Here is a 20,331-nt window from a genome sequence, read left to right on the forward strand (position 1 = left end):
ATGAGAAATTATTTCTGCCACAATGACTCAAGGTAAAAATATTAAATCATCATTCATGATTCTATATCATGTCTATTTCATCGCTAGGGTAGCGCAAAAAATACTTGAAACCGCGTTTCATTGGATCATTTAAAAGTGTGCCTTCGACAACATCCCTCATACAAATGAATCAACCAATTTCCCCTTCTCCCCTCCTCTCCCCTCCCCCCTCTTGCCGCATAATCCGCCACGTAAATCATTAATACTTGTACATCACATTTGTTATACCAGAAGCAAGTACATATATATCACACGGTTTGTCCGGGCTTAATAATAGGCCCCGGCAATACTAATTGCAAGAAGATAGGCAGCAGGAGAGCCCATACGTACTTTCACCCCGTTGTACGCGTGCTCCTCTCAATCGCATTTAATCTCTCTTTCTCTCTCGTGCGATTAAAGCGCAAGTCTCGTGTATATAGAAATCACGGGTAAAACAAAAATACCGACGAGGCGTGGGATCTAAACTAATGCATGTGAGGACTCCCAGTCATTCTGGTTACACTCATGTATTTTATTTTTATTTTTCCAAACGAGATCACTGGGGGCATGGGGACACGTAATTATATTGCGGAAACGTAGCTGGCAAATTCTTGCCTAAACGATAGTAACTCGAGACGGGGGAGTTTGGTATTCGAGGGATGCGGAGGCGATTCGCTTTTGCTACTGGGAATCGTGGAAATTTGTGGCCATTGTCTTCAAGATGTTTTTTTCCTCTTGTTAAATATATTTATTTATGTAATGGGGTGAATTCACTTGCGATTATGGAGACCAGGTGATTTAAAATGGAATTTTCATTATTTTCGATGCATTACATAATGGCAGATAGACTTTTTTGGTATTTTAAAAAGAATTACGTTTGCGTTTTGAAAATTCTTTCCCCCGGATTTGAGATTCGATGAATTCAAGGCCAACGTGTCTCTCGGCGGCTCTTCGATATAAAAAAGCGAACAGCAGACACGCCTCCGAGGCTTCCCAGTATCTCGAGGACGCTCATCACGCTGTGACAAATCCGTTTAAATCGCCAGGCGACACCAACACACATTATTTTTCTTCATATATGAGTACCTGTCCCCGTACTCCCGGCTGTCATCCCAGAGTCGGTGTGGTCCGATTCGATTCACCCCTTTTCTAGAAATTATGGTCGTTGAATTCCACGGGCCGTCAAGATTCCTCCGGAAATTCTGAAAAATGACTTTCATAAAATCGTCGTAGGGACGATTAAATTTTTCAAATTGTCCCTTTTACTCCGAAATAATCCGCGATGAGGAGCGATTGATTCCGGGAATCGACGACGTCCGAGATTCGATTACATTGTCAAGCGTCTCGATTAAGCCGGTAAATAAAATCCCCGGTGAGCTGTCATCCCGAGAGAGACGGAAAAAAGGTACATGATGACGGGGGAAAAAAAATAACGTGTTTGTCGATGGGGGAGCTCAACGCGCGTCACGGTGAATAACTAAATAGCGCTGGGTTGAGGGGGGACAGTATATACCGGCAATCAAGGACCTGTGGCTGTTTCAGCCCAAATAAAATAATCTAGGAGTGAAGGGGGCGAGAACATGATCCAAATTGCTATGTGGATGATTATAAAATCAGAAACTACTAGATAAATTATCATTTTTCTAATATTTTCCAAATTATATTCTTTTTCCCTGAAATGGTCTTAATTAATATCATGGCCGAAGTAAATAATTGACGGGTGGAGTAGATTTTTAAATAAAAGTTGTAATTTTTCAGCCTATAAATCATCAGGCGATTCAGTGAGGAACTGATAAAATTATATAAGTTGATCTATCTCAAAGGATCTCAGGGTTTGTAATCACGTGAAATCCGCGTGTCAGGGAATATTTCCTGAACGTATTAAACATTGGAGGTATGGGGATGAAGTGGAGAAATTTAAAGCCTCAAGAGTAGGCACAGTGACCCAGTAAAGGGGATGCTGAACCGTGACGTCATCACCCTAGTGATGCCCGAGGCGTTGTTATATGGAGGGGTACCAAAGATCAATATCACAGCCCATGGGGTATAATTCATCTATTGAGAATAGACTCGTAAAGTACATCATGTCATGTGAGGTGCGTAAAGAATTAAAAAAAATAAATTTACCTTAAACAGTTTTAAAATATGAACATAATCTCCCAACGTCTCAATTTAAAATCAATCAGTTAGGCTATAATTAATAATTGATGATTAATTAATTTTTATTATTCTATATTATCCCTCTACTTACACCAACGCTAATCAGGCTGAATGCTCAGTGTCATGACTTCGATAAAAAAAAAATTGGTTAGAAAAAAAAGTGGCAGACGTCCGGTTGAAGTCGATTAAAACTTATCGCACAAAAGAACTGCTCGGATCATCGGTTCTTCTCGACAAACAATCAAAGTGACAGACTTTTCTCATTCGTCCAGCAACTTCTGGCGCGCATGGAGACTGCCCTTGCCAAATACCCATCCAGGAATATGTATTACGTTTCGCCGGAGACTGGTAATCATCTTTTGTTACTTGAAATTTTTTGCTTCTACCGCTCGTTCTTAAAGCCAAGGTGAACGAACGATGACCGTATCGATTCCTACGCGAGACGGAGGACCGAAACCACAGCGTCGATAATCGGTTCGACCTTCTTCCCCGTCGAGTAATTGATTGTTCGTCACTTGGAGGATATTCGAGAGCTGCATTTTAGATAATCATTTCTGGTTGGATTTATGAGCCGAGTTATTTGTTCACTTGGATTTTTAAAATGAATTTTTAACCATCAGTGGGCCGGGGTCGGTACGCCGTTCGAAAATTATCCCTTGAATTTCAGGCAACGGCAATTTTTTCATTGAAAAATCCACAAATTACGGGACATCTCAGTACTTTAATTAGTGATGAAATGGCAATTCACTGAAGCTCTCAGATTCTCATCTCCTTCATTCTCCATAAATAACTGGAAAAAGTTGGGTAATTTTTTCAACGTACTTCTCGCGACGTCGATAATATTTTAAACCTCAACCTAAAAATCCATATATTAGCATATAAAGGGGCTAAGAATGTCAAAGTAAACGGGCATGACGCGACTCGTAACGTCCGGTTATATGTGCGAGCACAAACGTCGTGTTATCGCCCTCCCACATCTATCATTTTATTCACAACCAGGAGTATTAATAATCACGGTCGTACACACATAATGCGCGGAGTCGCCGCCTGGCTTTTTTCCGTACCTCCTCACCCCCTCCTGCCCCTTCTAAATAAGACAACTCCGTCGTGGTATGCTATTCTTATTTAAAAATAATTGCGACCAACGCCGCTTGGCATCGTTTCCTGTGCTTGATTACGGCTAATTGTTCGGGATTTAAAAGTATAATGGGTGTGCTCTGTGAGCGTCTTAAACGTCCGAGCGCAGCTCACCAGCTATTCCAACGGCTACGTAACGATCATTTGGCTCGGGGAGTTTTCTTTCAGCAAGAAGTGAAACAACTGGGCTTTGCATTGTAGGAAGAGTTTTCGTTGCATTGTAATATTCGCATGTCCATCCAACGAGGTGAATTGTTACGCGCGTGGAGAGTCACTCGACTGGACAGTTGGGAAGGGGCGGGGGCGGGGGGGGGGGTACGAATGGGAGAGTGGTTATATGGAAATAGTGCAACTGCCACTTTCTCTTGATAAAAAGATGGCAAGGGGCAGCTTAATGAGAGGGGCCAGAGGAATTAATGGGCGAGGGGGTATGGTTTCTCTTTTGAGATGGACTCGTTGGAGATCTTTTGATTTTCATTAAATGTCCATTTGATTTATTTACGCTCTGGAAAATTGAAATTATTCATCACTGAAAAATCAAGGAAATGGTATTTCACGACACCAATGAAAATAATTGTGGATAGTGTGGAAAATTCGGCTAATGAGAGTAAAAATTCAGAGATAAGGTCCTCCCCTTTCTTAGACCACTCTCTCAAACATATACATCTGTATAATTTTGCCCCATTCAATTGCAAAAATTTGATTCCTTTCATCGAGACATAAATAAAGAGTGGCCCCTGGCAAGGGGTCAACCACTGGTCAAAGAATCGTACTAGATAAAAAGGCCACATACACTCGACCGAATCGCAAGAGCCTCCACCCCTTCCCCCGCTCTCGTGTTTTCAACGGTGTTTTGTGTTTTTCGCCGCTCATCCGTGTACCTCTTGCCAGACACTCGGCTTTTCGAATAACTCGTCTGTTTTCTCTCTTCATCCCTCTATTTCACTGCACACAGGGCGACCTATACTCCAAGCATTCATGTTACATGTCTGTACAAATCCCCGAGGTTTTCAGGGGCGGGGCGGGTGGCGGTGATGCTGGGTGGGGTAGGGGGCGGGGGGCTCGAGAGGTTACACAGAAAACTAAAAAGCTAATTTACTTTAAAAGTATACCGGTGGGTTTTATGCGAGAGAGAGGGGTTTTCATCAGAGGCAAAATTTTCTGTAGCCCCTGTGTGTCCAAAAGCGCACCACCGAGGCTTTTCAAAAGCCCCACTGTGCGAGGCTAATGCAGACAGCGACAGATTGGCGGTGGCCCCTTCCCCACCTCTTTTTGCCAACCCCCCACTTTTAGACCGAATTCGCTGTTACTCTTTTCTGTATATTCGGGGAAACATCCAGAAACGATTCAAATGGTCATTTCGTTGATAGAGGCTCAAACAGCCGGGTGAAAATGGTTCTAAACAAATTGCAGTACTGATTCACGCAGGGGTAACGAGTTCATTTACTTCTGTGATGCGGAAGGGGAACGATATGTTCCATATTGGAAACATTAAAAAATATACATTCGGTGAGATTTGATAAGTTTTTAATTCATTCACTAATGAAGCAGAATGTCAATCACGTGAAGTAGAATTTATTGAAAATTCATAAATGTGACTAGAATTTAAATAAAAATATATTGGTTTTTTTTTTACAATGGCTGCTATGTTGAAAAATAAACCCTCTCCCAAAACGAATACTTGGTGAGCGAAAAATTCCAGTCTAATGATTAGAAAAAAAATATCCAACGTCAATGCTCACGGGATACAGGGGAGGAGGGCGCGGGACCGATGGAGCGGATCAACGCATCCAGCCTCTCGCCCTCTTCCCCTCGGTATCGGAGAATGTATACGCTACAATGATTGACTTTAACGAGCGACGACTTTAACCAACTGCAGCGGTAGAATACCCCCGACGTGTTCCCTTCGTTTCGCATGATATTACCCGTGAATTTGTGATCGATACGAAGACGAAGCGTTAAACCTCACTTCCAACTACACATTTCAAGTTGAAGCGATGCTTAAGGAGTTGTTGGTTATTGTAAGAGAGTAGATACGAAAGAAGAAGTGAAATGTACACGGGTGGAGGGCGCGCACGTGAGGGGTTCACTCGGAGCGATAAATAATACGGGGGAAGGAAATATTGAGAGGGGTACGAACGAAAGAGAGAGAGAGGTCAAAATGACGTTTGAGGCAAATATATCCGGCGACTCCCTGCAATGCGACCTCGGGTCAAGCTTCTAGCGTACATTACGGGGGGTCCCACTAACGAGCCGACCAATTAATATTTTTTGGAGTTGGCCAGAATCTTCTTACCCTGAATATGTCTATTTTAATTAATTTAATTTTATTTGGAGAATGGGAAGACCCTCGGATTTATTCGGGGGATCGTTGTCCTTCGTGACTGACGAGATGATATTTAAGATGTAAATCGGGCGATTTACAAATCAGAAAATTGAAAATTTCCAACAAGTGTTATTAGAAGATGAAAGTATTATACTCTGCAGGGCTTCATCCTATATCCAAATCTCATCAGTGAGCCTTCCTAGGGGAGACTGGTGCAAAAACTGATATGTGAATGCGAGAATACGAATATCAGCTCCGCTAAAGAAGTTTCACTTGAAAAAATCGGTAAAAATATGTACAATCCCGCAGTTATCAGTATCATCCTGACGATATGATAGCCAACGGAAAGTAACACGCATCAATACACCGAGATTGGTCCCTGTCGAGTATACTTCGGCCAATGATACACCGAACGCATTGGTAATCAGTGAGAAGCATCAGCGATCCATGTATCCAAACTACCCAACAAACGCTTCAACTCAATACATGTACGTATTGTTCCAGTATTCTCTGGTATTTGGCCCGTACTATGCCCACCATAACCCTTCCTCCTTTATCACCCTCTGACCCCCCGCCCCACCAGTATTCTCACTCAACGACCCGCGTGTGCGCGCCCACGGTATATACGGTGATTTGGCTAACCACACGTTGTCGAGCCATCGACGGCATCCACGAGCATTGTTTGCTCGCTTTGATGAGGCCAATTCAATGTTTCCACGTACCACACTATCGGCCGGGGAGGCAGGCAAAGGGGGACAGAGTTATACGCATGTACACGAGTGGTTTCTCTACCAACCATGGGGATCGTGTGTCATTAGTGATCCCGGAGGGTCGTCAGGCTTCTTCCCTCTGCCATTTTCATAATATGATTTTGTGTTAATTTTTCGGAGAAATATGATATTGATTTCCAATCATTAAAATACAATAGCACAAGTTCCTTCGCAATACAGAGTGAATTTAACGATGGGTGGAATATATTCGTGGAAAATCATTCTCTCCGGCGGAGAAAAATATTCGTTTGCAAAAAGTCATCTGTTTTAAGCAGAATTTTTAACGTAAAAGAAAAACAAAATTTAATTAATTTACCTGAAAAATAGAAGAAGAATAATGGACATGAATCTTAAGGTGCTACCGTGTCTGTAACGACACGTTCGAGAGACTAGAAGTATATTCCATCGATCGTCAAGTTTACTATAACGTTACACCTTGCAACGCAGGGGGCAATGTAAAACCCTTACAAGAAGACTATGCACTATTAAATGCAGACACGAGCAGGCACAGCCAGGAAATTGCCTAATTTCCTGAGTGCGCACGCCGATCCGTCAACGTTGACGGAGAGAGACGGTGTTGGGCTGCACGAAAATTTCAGCGACGTGACTTTTAATGTCAAGTGTCGAAAAGAAGGCCGAAGGCACCTCATATCGAAGGATAATTTTCATTCAGGGGAATTCATTCGTGTCTGTTATTCCACTTAATCAGAATGCTCGATAAAATATGAATATCGTGTTGTCGCCGGAATGAGAGGGTGAACCAAACGATAAATCACTCTGAGAGGCTGAGGGTGCGCGTCGACGTGAGGACCTATCAGTCTTCATATTCGCCTTGATACATCACTTTAAATAAATAAATCTTTGGAAAATAAAATACTGACGGGGGGAGAGAGAATAGATAAAATACGACGAACAGGTTAGACAATGTAATACGACGGAGTATCTTTTATCGCGTCGACCCCAACCAGATACCCGGAAGCCACAGACCAGTGGTGAAGAGAGAAAGAGAGAGAATGTGTTTCTGAGACGTCCCGAGAGCCGTCCAAGGGAAAAGATTAAGTGCGGGACGTGGGTCGGCAGTGATAGACTGACTAATCCGTGAACTTAGACTCTAGTAGCGAGTTTAGGGTGACAGGAGATAAGAGAATGGGAGAGAAAATGACAATGGAGATACGACCAATCTACCGGATAGTTGACAAAAAATAAATGGAAAGAAATTTTCGATAAAAATTTCACAAGTATAATTTTTATTGACGGATTTCCCTTCCGTAGATATCACTCACTGGACGGAGGTGAAAGGTGCGATAACAAATCCCGTATGAGTACCGAATAAAATTAAAATGTTGAATTTTAGTTTCCCGTGTGGAAATGATGGTGGATGTAATTTTTAGTTGACTGAAAGATTGAAAAAAAAATGAAAGTACTCATGTCTTTTGCACATCCCAAATTGACGTGAAAATATCTGCGTTCCACTGGCATGTCAAGTGATCGGCCGTTCAGGATAATATAAGTGGATCCAAAAAATACCATGCAATGTTGATAATTGAATATAATCCCAACCCCCTTGAACCATACCTAATCCCGAAATAACAGAAATAAAAAGAATGCCGAGATATCGTTTCATCTGTAGATTTCATTCCACGATACACAGAAGATGCCCCGTGAGAAAATTAATGTCTACTGGCTCTCCTCCATCCACACATGTACACGAGATGAGAATTGAGTAAAAGGGGTGACGGCGGAGGGGATAGAGATTGAAGCAGAAAAAAGTTGAAAAAAATCCCGGGGGCCAGGAGAGTAGATATCCCCGTGCACGTCATCCACAAACGACGTCGCCTCGGCTATGCCAGATGCTTCTCTTTGTGTCCCTCTTTTCCTCGCCATTTCTCCCCACCATCGTCTCCACTGGGCGTGTCGTCAATCTCGTTTCCCCCCACCACGAGTCCACAATTTTCCCCTCAATCTCCTAGAATCGATCCCCCACTACTTGGTCTCGACATCCCCACTCTCGTGGTAACATCTCGTGCGACAAAATAGTGGGGTCTCCTTTACTGGCAATACCACCAAGAGGTAGACGATATTATTCGAAGGGGCTTGGGGAGTCGACCCAGAGTTTTTGTCGCCTGGCTGTTGGCTCACCCCCTTCAACCCGCCAACTCCACGCCTTCCACGAGGCCCCATTGGCCACTGCCACACGGCTGTCCCCAGGTTTACCCAGGGACACACGCCCATTTTCCACATTCCAAGTGGTTCATACACGAGGCTTTCATTAATTAATTTTATATTTCCACGAAGGGGGTTGGGGCTTGAAAATCTGGAACTATTTTGTGTTTATTCGTCTCGGAAATATTTTCAGCTGGGAAAATTCCACTAATGAAATAATCTCATTCGTTCCTACCATGTTTTATTATTGCAAATTGCAAATTGAAAAAGAAAAAAATTATTTCTGTCACGAATATGATTTGTGATACCTTTTGGAATTTATTGTTAGGACAGAAAATTGCCAGAATTATTTACTCCTGTCAAGAATATGAGATTTTGTTTCTCAATGCACAATTAAATATTTATATGATAGCCATGGGAAATACTCCGTGATGTCATTTGTTTAGTCGATCCTATTTCGATCCAGATCTTGGATTGACATATCTCCCCGGAGAAAAATCCGTGAACTCAATCTCTCGTTTTTTTTTTTTCACTCGTCTTCGTAAGACACACTACTGCTTGATTAGAAATAAAATCGCTATTGCGCAAGGCATAAATGGCCTCAAAGTAACTAGCTGTCTGTTAGCCTCATCGATATAACACATGAACTCTGACTCCTTCAAAGATTCATTGGACCCTCCTCTCTCGCGCCTCGTATAAACAACGTGGTATTTCTGATCGCGCGCCAAATTCATGCATTGCACTCGACACCAATTTATTCATGAATCTAACTCAACGGTGGATCAAAAACTATGGGTGGAATATGAATAGGGGAAAAGAGATGATGGCGCGTATCATATTGGGAAAATCTCTTCAACTTATGTACACAATATGAGATCAGGGATTTTTTGATATATTTCAACGCACAATTAATTAAAAAATATATTTTTAACTCCCGACTGATTGCTAAAATAATATCCATCGAATAAAATCTCCAAAGACTTTACCAGAACAAAAAAATTTCACGAAATACCGCAAAAAAATAGAAAGTACTTCTCTCATCGGTGATGTAGCCAGCGATAACGACGACGGAAATTGAATTCTCTCACCAGTCATCCTGCTGTGAAACCTATATATCTATACGCAGCGCCAATCAAGTACAGCGTCTCGGGTTATATGCAAGCACCCGCGTGAGAGAAATGAGCCTGGAACATCAGTCAACCAATGACGAGTGTCGATGAATAAATAAAATATCAGTCACTGTTGATGGAAAATGAAAAATCAAAGGGCAAATTAGGAGAATTGATTCATGAAAAAAATTAGTCGTCCTATTTCCAGCCAGAGCCGAGGCGGATGCCAAATATATCACGTATGAAGTACTCTTAATACATCGACAATACATTCGGAGGCTATCAGATACTTCGTATGTACTCGGGCGGTGCCGGTAGTCGCGCGCAACCACCCGGGGTACCCATTCCGCATGAAAAGTATAGACCACGGAGCTCCTTCCACATTCATCTTCATTTTAAACAAAAAATTAATTCTCCGAAAAAAAAATACTGTAAAAATTTTTCGAGTGGTAACGATTTTTACAAGAGTTCACCTGAATTTTATTTTATTTTTATTTTTATTTAGGGAACTATATTTTTACACTTTGGGGGACTATTCTTCACCCACCTGGCAATATCGAGCCTCACAGTGTGAAAAATATACAGGGAATATTTTTATTGATAGAGAAAAAAAAAGTGGAATTTATCTGGAAATATTGAGTGAATATTAAAAATAATAAAATGTGAATGTGAAAAAAGGCTAGTATGGAGTGTCTGTAGTGCTGAGCCCGCGCGGTTATCCACGATTAATTACGAAAACGCACGAATCGACTCGTGGCCTCGGTAACACGGGGCAAGAGAGTCGCTCGTGGTGCGCTCGAGGGAACGGTCGAGAGACGGTTATCCTCCTGAACTATTATTAAATACGTTTTATCTTATGAAATTCTCCCCGAAATCGTGTGATTACGAGTGAATATTGGAGTGAAGTGATTCAGTGAAACAATAAGTTATCGATTAATCGCGTATCGTAATTGGAGTTAAATGCCGAGTGATGTAAAATAGTCCGTGGATCGCGTTGTTTCATAAGAAAATGCAAAAAAATTAGGGGTTCAAGTGGATTTGGAGGCGTGGCCTCAGGACGTTTGGACACGTGACACTGAAAGTGTCACGCCGCCCTTGCCCACCCCTAGCCCCCACCACCCCCACCCCATCCTCATTTGTATCCCCTCTCCTTTTTCCCGTGATACCTTTAACCGAAAACAACCGAAGTTGAGGACTCGTCGCTCTTCGGAATAGTCCAGCGACACTGACTGGTCCGGGGACTGTCACATTCACGAATCTGATGACTCTCCGTCTCCATTTCAACGCTCCCCATGCTACCGATAGGTGAATTATAGCGCAAAAAAAAAATTGCCAACAGGTGAAAAAAAATTTTCAGCATTACAGAGAAAATGCAGCAGGCTAGCCTCGGGCAGTCTAGTGTAGAATCTTATGAAAAAGATTCTGAGAAAATTGCCAGTGAAATTGTCGTCAAGAGAGAGGTGCAGGACGACGTCCGGATAAAGCAAGAAATTGCGGAGGATGAGGCGGGTAGAGTGAATGAGAATTATGATAAAAATTACGAGGACAAGAATAAAGAGAATTATGATCGTTACGAGGGGTACAGGGGTCTAACTGAGGCTGTTAATCTGCCGAGAATTTCGGGCCAATATCCGGCGATGCATCCGGCGTATCGAGCCGTCGGCCCCGGTCAGCTGAATCCCTTCGGTTTTTCGCATTTTTATTCCCCATCTATTGTGGACAGTGAAAAAAGGACAAATGAAGTCGCCGGGAGAAGTGACAACTATCGTCAGCAGCTACCGTCTAATGACACCAGTGATGGCTTTCCCAGGGATTATTCGCCGCACTGTGATTATCATAAATTGGGATATGGCCCTGTCACCAGCTATCGCAACTCCATGGAGTTGGCTTACTTCAATCAACAACAGGCGAGTCACAACTTCAGGATGAATTTTTATCCGGGCAGGCAGAGGAAGTGGAGTAACTTCACCCTTAGATCACTGCAATCATCCGTGAGTTTTGGATTTTAAAAAATACGCGTTGATGAATTTTCGAAATAATTTTACAATTTTTATTATCAATAGCCAATTGAAAAATTAATTTCGAGGGAAATGCACGGAATACCTCCCGTTATTTTTTCTCATATTTCTCAAAAGAAAAGAATAAACTGCATTCCCAAGACGATTTCTTTGTCTCGTCGTCACAAAGATGAACAGTTTTGTTGAAATGATCGTAACATCGGGGTTCTACCCAATTGCTCCTCGGTTTTGTATTTTACAGTCGTCTGACTGTTCTCTTCTTTATATGTTATTGCCCTCTCTCAGGGTCTTACACATTCCGGAATTTGCAAAATTTTTCCTACTTCCACTTTGTCCGCATGGGAAAGCGCGATATTCGTCCCGCGAGTTGAGACCGTTACGTCGTTAGGTGCGGACGAACGATTTTGCAAGCATTATTTGCTCTTGAAATTTATTTTATGGTGAAATATTCGTCGCAGAGAGAAAATATCCAGCGCTATTAATTTTTTATCTCACTTTAACTTTTATATTTACTTAATGAACATTTTTTATTATTCTCCTTGGTACGAAAAAATTTGCAAAATGTTGGAAGCCACCCACGTGGAAAAACTTCTATCTTTCGAGAATTGACCCGAATGTGAGTGAAGGATTTTTTTTTCAAAGTGTTGCATAATTTTCATCTGAACAGAATTTTGCCAGATCAACCGGTAATATTCGCTCTTATTTCGTATAAAAAATTGTGTAATTTTTTTCTCTACAAAATTTGTACAAATATTTGCATCTCACGATATTTCCAACAATTTATAACCCTGCGGCATTTGCTTAGACAGTTAATCGCCACCTTTTAGCATCATCTCCCCCTCTCCCCCTCTATTCTCTCAAAATGCACCTGTAGCTAGAGATAAGGTCTCGCCGTAAGGGCTGAGAACACTGTATTAACAGTTACCGTACGAATAAGGCGATTGAATCGAGCGCCGATTCCCATTCAACCGACTGGACCCTTAATATTTTTTATTCACTCGCACCATAAATATTCGCATCCGTGATCCACGGGGATAACTCAAAGGTATCCCGTCCAATTTGGTGATGCTGGGCCGTGGTATCCACCTGATGCAATCATCACTTACATTCACACGTTCCATCATTTATACGCAATTTTTTAACAACATTCCTGACGCCATTACGTCCAGTGACCGGAGTTCTCACTTGTAACAATGGATAAATGCTAAATTACGCGTGTATGATTCTTATTCATGTCTAACATCGTCGTCAGCGAGGCCGTCCATCATTTTCTCGGGGCATCAATACACGGAATCGTGGTGTGGGGCATTTATATCACGCGGATGGCATTAGCGTGGGTATTGGATCGCCACTTTTTGTACTACGAAGAGAGAAATTTCTCAAGACGTTGACGGAGATTGAATCCATTTATTATATGTATATATACATTTTTTGTTGGTGAATCTATTGAAATAGCTGATGCAATTCCATTGAAAAAAAAAACAATACTTTTGTAGTCTTTGAAACGTCGTATCAGTTAAAAAAATATAAAAATTTTACTAATTAAATACTCCGAATAAGAAAAAAAACATTTATGGACGATCCCCCTTAATTAAAATTCAATATTTTCTCGGAATCATGACACTTCCCCCGAATCGTCGAAATAAATGAGAAAACTGTGAGGAGCGAGGCTAAACGAAACCATTTCTAACACAAAGGTTGTACGCACGAGGACGCCTGCACGCCCCCGGCATCAGTCCGAGGACCCGCTCACCAGATGCGTTGCCAACGTGGCCCACGTTTTTCTACCTGAGGGGCGCCCAATAGGTGCAACACATGGTGTCTCGAGGGGCGCGAGCAATTCTGTTGTTGTTTTTCGTCCTATCCGGGAACTCGTGAAGACTAGATTGATCCGTGTAAGCGTTCGTCGGTTCCTGTCGCAGAACGATAATCAATTTTTGCTTGAGGTGCCAGAAATTTGATAGTTGCTTCATCATTTTTTTGGGGATAAAAGAATTAGTTCTTCAGTCCTCTAATGCTCCCCATTATGTTTTTAATAGATCATTTTCTGTATATTGAATATCACTGCTGGCCTTGACCTTCGGGTTCGCATCTAATGAAATGGAAGTTGATGAGCAAAAAATGTGTATCATATATTTTTAATGTAAAGAATCACAACGCAATCGTGTGACAGGCGTCTCTACATCTATGTATACCTACAGTGTATAATGACTACACGGGCATAGCTGCACTGGAAATTACAGTGGCACATGAATAACGATGACAGTGATATTATAATTCCAGGTCAGCCGGTATTTCCATGCAAATTGAGGGCGTTTAGACTCATTAGGGGCCCTCAGAGTTTTTTCTAATGATTTTTCCCTCTCCGAAGTTGGCAAAAACGTTCTTCCATGTATTGGCCCTGTGTTTTCTAGAAATATATTCCATCAATTTTTATGGCAGTCATTTTTTGCAATCTTCCTATCCAAAACGAATGGACTTCCGGTTGTTGTGGTTTTCGAAATTGTCGAGTTTGTCGTATTCGACGCGTGCCCGGAACTCGCCAAAAAGGTCACTCTTTATTTTTTTTTAAACCATTGCTGAGGAAAGGATGTCATCACTTTTTCGGGGCAGACCTGTGTGCTGTGGGATGAATAAGTATCGGGGACGCGTGCGCCAAAACCACCGAGGTGACCGCACGATAATTATGTTTCCATGGTTTTGTGATTCTCAGGGGAATGGAATGCTCCTGTACTTTATGCCCTTCTTAGATAAAATGATAATTAGGGAAATTATTACAGAAATAATTACTGCCATGTGGCAATAATGGAAAAGATTTTTCGTCAAGAAAAAACATTGATGAGAAAGATTGTTCTATTTTCTATTTGAAAAATCTCCCAAAAATTTCTCAAAGCTATTTCACCGATAGTTATTTATCTACTCGGGTTTTTCTTGGTAAAAACATTTTTTGTTCTCAGTGTGAATAATAGTAATTAAATAGCTGTAGTGAACTGCAACGAAAAATGAATGAAACAGTAGCTTTTGGCTGCACCGAGACGTAAAAAGACGAATGTAATGCTCGTTCATAAATATATGAGGCAGGTGATACAACCGAGGGGAATGTCTCTGTACATGTTACTCGTAGGTATCACATAAGTCGCAAGATGTTGTTCACTGTTTTATGGAGGCATCAATTACTTTAATATTCACGGTCGTAATATCGGAATACACTTACCCAGAGACAAGGGTATATAAGAATTGAGATGGTTCGTGTAGAATAAAACGTGGACGGAAATAGACTGGGAGTTATAAGGTGTCGGGGATCGTAAAGAAGATGCCATCCAATGCTAAATGCTTGGGTGTACACTATTGCTTTGTATAACGTAATCATGTATAGACCCGCTTGACTAGCAAACTGAGTCGGATTATAATAATGTTTATTGCTCTCTCTCATTGGAAATGCATCGTAAAGAATCGGTAGTTCACTGAAATCATTCCTATCTTTCTCATCAGCTTTTAGAGCAAAAAATTGAATTTTTTGAAATTATATGATGTATTAAAAAACAAAGTTTCCATGAAAGTTGGAACGTAAAAAAAAAATTGGCCGTTCTATTATCTCTATCCGCGAAAAATCCCCGTATTATCGCGAGAATTAATGATCTTCGTCTCGCAATAAAAAATATCACCCTGAGGGAGTGCAATTCGCATACAGGAAACAGCGTGTAACGATGTATCAAGCTGTTGCGCCCCTGGCGTGTTCAGTCAATGGGTATTTGGTGCTTTGAGAAGGACCGACCCAGCATTTGAGACAGCCAAAACCGAGCGCGAATACCGTGAATTTAGCAATTCAAATAATTTCCATAGCACATGTGCAAGGTAATACGAGAAAATTCCCACTCACTCGCATAACTCCTTCAATAAAAATGAATTAACGTTCAATTAATATAATTGTACATGCGCGATAGTTGAAGCAATGATCGGATACATCAATAGATAAAGTGACTGGGAACAAGTTGTGAATTTTATTTATTCTATCTCCCCATGTGGACCAATAGCGTACAATCTCAATCTTGATTAGATCCCTCCGGTAAACGACCCGCATATCTCATTATCATTGAGACCCCGGGAATACTTTTTTTTCAAACCTGTCTTCAGAACCAGTCTCTCAATCCTCAGACTAATGGATCCAATGGAGATGATGCTCCTCTGTCGATATTCTATATTGCGCCCAGTGACGTCAGGCTTAATTACTAGTTTACCGCTAACGACGATAATGTCATTACCCGGGACTTCTATAAACGTGGGGGCATGAATTTTATAGTTTCATTCTCTTGTAAGTGATACTGAGGCTGATGAGAAGTTGAGTGTACTGCCCTCTTCGATTACTTGGTAATTAATTTCTGAAATTAACGCCGTCGCTCGATTGCCATTAATGGGTATTTGATGATGAATTATTTTTACGGCATTTTATGATTGATGATAATGTTAATTCATTTGAAAATTATAATTTTCCATTGTCTTATTGATACATTGCAAATATTCTACATAGAAATTTGCTGAAATTTTTTCCCCCAGCTTTTTCTCCGCGTGAAAAAATGAACGTTTTCTGCAAAAAAAAATAATAACCATGAAATGGAAAAAGCCAATGAAAATGTGAAATAAATAAAAGGGGCAGATTGAATATAATATTTCCCCCCGGAACATTAGGTCTTTGCGGATGTAACCGAAGACCCAGGGTCGTGCGAGCACGCAAGGCGGGGGGCAGATGCTGAAGAGAGACAGCCCCGTGAGCCGCAGATGCCCCTAGAAAAAGATAACAATAATGTAGATGGGAAGTTAAAGTATCCCATGGCAAGGCGGCATCAACCCTTGCCAGAGGGTTTGCCACCGAGATGGGTAAAACCGTACGAGAAAAGGGGTATCTGTTGTCATGGTCCCTGTGATGCTCCATTATTGATTAAAGATGGCTGGGCTTCACCTAAACTAGCACAACGATATCCGGCGAAATGTCGAGGTGGAGAGACGCCATTTTAATATGCGCAATTATAATGTATACTCAGGAAGGAATCCTCCCTCCGGCCTCTTTTAACTCCCCGTTCGTGATTCAAAGATCCCCCTTACCACCCCCCTCAGCCAGCAGCCACCCTTCCGATGTTTGGACATTTTCTTTGTTTGCCTTGAAATCGTCAGAGAAGCCACGTAATCGAGGAGTTAATTAGGACGCATTCTGTGGTTTAATTGGCTTGGCCCCGGCGCGCCCCCACTTACCCCTAGTTTTTCACTGTGTATCGTCTTCACAGGAGTATTTCATCGGCCATTGGCTACAGCCGCAATTAAACATTGTGTTTTTTTTTTCGACAACATTTTTCATCCCAAAAATTCATACTCTCCAGTATTTACTCCCTCGTCTATTGACTCGGGCGATGAAAATTGAGGGGATGGGATGGTAAAGGGTTTGGGAGATATTTCGCTGACGACAGCTCGTTAGTGCTGGGGTTTACAATGGCGTCGCGACGCCTAATATTCGGTAACGTGGGCGTCCCCGGTGGTGATGGAGTTGGGAATGGTCGTTTGTGTGGAGGGATAGGCGAAATTTTCGAACTGATTTTTCTATCTCAAAGGAGAAATTACTATCCGATTCTAATATTTTCCCTGTAACTCTTGCTATTAACTTCAAATAATTAGAAAAAAAATTCAATCGTCTGATATTGTCCCATCCCCTTGTTCCACTATGCCCAATATCGAGGCCACGTCCTTGGTAGAGAGGAAGCAGGCGTTTCTCTGAATTCATGCAGAGACACCCTTCTGAGGAAACCATCAAACAAATTTTCTCACACTCTTTATTTCCAATAGATCGCATGATACACCAATTCTCCCCACCGATGAATCGATATCACCTTTCGTTCACGCGGAAGCGAGTGTTTATATCCAAGTATACGTGTGACACAAAGGAGACAAGATACAAAACAGTCTGTCATTTGAGGCATCTCGCGTGTGGTGCCATAATACATCGTGCCAAAAAAAAAACACGTGTGTAAACATCTTGCACAATTGTTTGAATGAGAATGGCCGCCTAGGCCAACAATGACCAGAGGAAGTGACTTTTATCATTCGAATTTCATTACTTATTTGCGACGAGGGCATCTGATCCCTCTTTGTCACCCGTAATTACTGGCCAGAGGATGGCGCTAGCGCACGATGGCGTGTCGCACGCGTCAAATCGTCGAGGGGACGACGCGGGACGGCTGTCACGCTCGTTGCGTGTAAGTAGTCGTTTTATTCTCGGAGAAAAAGAAAAAAAAACGACACCTCTTTCATCCAGTTTAGCTGCTCACGGCAACGTGAACAACGAAATTATGTCAACATCATTGATGATGACATGTGATAATCTTAATTCTTAATTGGCGGGTAATTAAGGGGGGAGAGAAAAAATAGTCAGTAATTTGTGGTGTGATTGTGATTGGCAGTATCAATTAATTATTGAGATAGATTTTTTTAGCTCAACGTATATATTTACAACTGCAACGACGTTAAAAATATTTTTCACATTATTCTGATTTGCTGATATTTTAGAAAAAAATATTTAGTGATTATTTATAGACTTTTCCATTGAAGTATAATTTTCCTAACCCCCATTATGCCTAGAAGTGCCTCTACTCATACATTGTGGTATTCTCTCGATATGAAGTTCGAAAATGATGGCGAAGCCCTCGGGGGATTAAGCCGAGCCGTCACGTCATCCGCGGTGCACTCCATGATTTTTTGGAACGGTTGCGTTGAATGAAAAAAGGAAAGCCCGATGAAAGGAAAAGAGAATCGAGCAAAAAAAAATTTACCCGCGAGCGCAATTTTTATCGAGTCTTTTTTTTATTTTCTGCCAGCGTTTAATGAAAGTTTAATGAAAGAAAGATTCTCAAACTGATCTTTCAGTCTTTTTTTTTAAATAAAAAAAATTGAGCACACGTCTTTGCATTTCCGCACCCGAAATAGGTAATTAATGGAGTTGAATAATTCTTCTTTGTTTACTTCATTAAAATAAATGGTTTTCTGGGTGTGCGACACGGACGCAGACCACCAACAATGCTCCATTCCCAAGTGTCACTAGAAGGAATAAAAAAATTCCATCTTTAGAGAACTCCCTTGACAAGTGATGTTCAATGCGGTAGAATTTCCCTGATTGATGTCACTGGGATTACAACTGAGATCGTCTCCGGGAGTTTCACCCGTTGGACATGATAGCCACCCATCAAAAGCTCTTTATGCTCCGCGACTATTTTTTTTCGTCCCTCATGTTTCATGTTTCTTGAGTATGAAAGGGGCACGGGTCGCGGGGACCACACGCCTCGAGTGGCCATCCATCTTGAAGTGTGTTCATATTCAACAGCAGTGACACTAATGCCTCACCGGGTCAACTACAATTCTTGTCCCCCTGAATGCCTTTTGACGACCCGGGACTTGATATCAAGCATTATTAATGCTTGTTGACACATTATCTGCGCAATTAATCTTCTCATTGTCAATGATTTTTTTTTCTGAATTGTCGCAGGTACCGCCATGGTTCATCCGGCCAGAAGCTCCGGTCTCCACTGGTGCGTCCTTAGCTTCGAGGATTCGTCCGGATCTCTCTAAGGCGTCCGAACCCCCGGATAACGTCAAAGTTCACGGACATACACCCACCATCTGCACGGTGAGTTATACATTTGCCTATTTTCGGGGATGGAGTAGAAACAATAAATTTTCATCTTTACCTCCCTTCCACCATATTGAAGGTAGTTGGCAGGTGAGAAAATCTATTTTGTTTCGTGTGTGCATCGGAGTCACCTCAGATTCCCGAGGACACGAAACTTTTCCCCCGAACAACCCGTAATTTTTCGACGAGACATCAATCGAAAAAAAAACAACGTGTTACGACAAATATCCTTCCAACCCTATCAATTCACCCTATTCAAATAAGAAATCCAGCCAAAAATACCATGGCAGGGACAAGTAGGAGTTGTGAACAAGCCGCGAGCCTGTAATTTTATTTCTTTATCGAAGGGGACGGTCGAAACTCCACCGGGGCTTTCCATTTTACCTACAACACACGCGTTACCCACACAAATACCTAAAATTTTGTAGTCACGCTATGCCATTTACAACGTATATACTCAGTACCGTGGTTTTTTCCATTTTAAAACAGTCACTCAGGGGTACTGTAAGAGTGGCAAGTGGTGCTGGGACGTGTAAATTTAAACGAAGGTACAAACGCGTTCGATCATGGATAAAGTTTAAGACGGGGGGAGGGGGGGGCGAGTTCGAGTGAAAAATAAAGGTGAGGTCGTGGCCTTTAACTGTCTGCGACACGGCAGTATTCACGGGCCCTGGTTTTTCCGTCGAAAATCAATATTCAATTTGCAGTTTTGTCATTGAAATTTTCAGCAAATGAATACTGGGGAAATGAAAATTTAATTTTTGGAAGAATTTAAATATTGAAAATTGTTACAGTCAAGTCAATTATATTGTGAAGTAAATTGTAAAAATTCTGGTTGAAATTGAGTTGCGTTGGCTTACGTTGTGTATTGGTATGTTGAGTTGTTCAATGTTAATTAGACACGTAAACATTTCTAAAGTACAATAATATCGATTCAAAGATGAAACGATCAAAGCCCACT

General features: G+C 41.6%; 1 protein-coding gene across 3 annotated transcripts in view; it reads left to right on the plus strand.

The window, feature by feature from the left end:
• Nucleotides 1-20,331, plus strand: part of LOC135165650 (zinc finger protein basonuclin-2-like) — a 112,491-nt gene that overhangs the window by 5,290 nt on the left and 86,870 nt on the right. Inside the window, exons 1-2 of one of the 3 annotated variants that reach the window (XM_064127133.1) lie at nt 10,463-11,674; nt 19,227-19,367. In XM_064127133.1, coding sequence (XP_063983203.1) covers nt 11,054-11,674; nt 19,227-19,367 — 762 coding nt within the window. In that variant the 5' untranslated portion in view covers nt 10,463-11,053. Of the gene's footprint in view, nt 1-10,462; nt 11,675-19,226; nt 19,368-20,331 lie in introns of those variants that run through there. The other 2 variants (XM_064127130.1, XM_064127132.1) reach the window with 2 other exon arrangements.

Source organism: Diachasmimorpha longicaudata, chromosome 8, assembly GCF_034640455.1.
Source record: "Diachasmimorpha longicaudata isolate KC_UGA_2023 chromosome 8, iyDiaLong2, whole genome shotgun sequence".
Classification (NCBI taxonomy): Eukaryota; Metazoa; Arthropoda; class Insecta; order Hymenoptera; family Braconidae; genus Diachasmimorpha; species Diachasmimorpha longicaudata.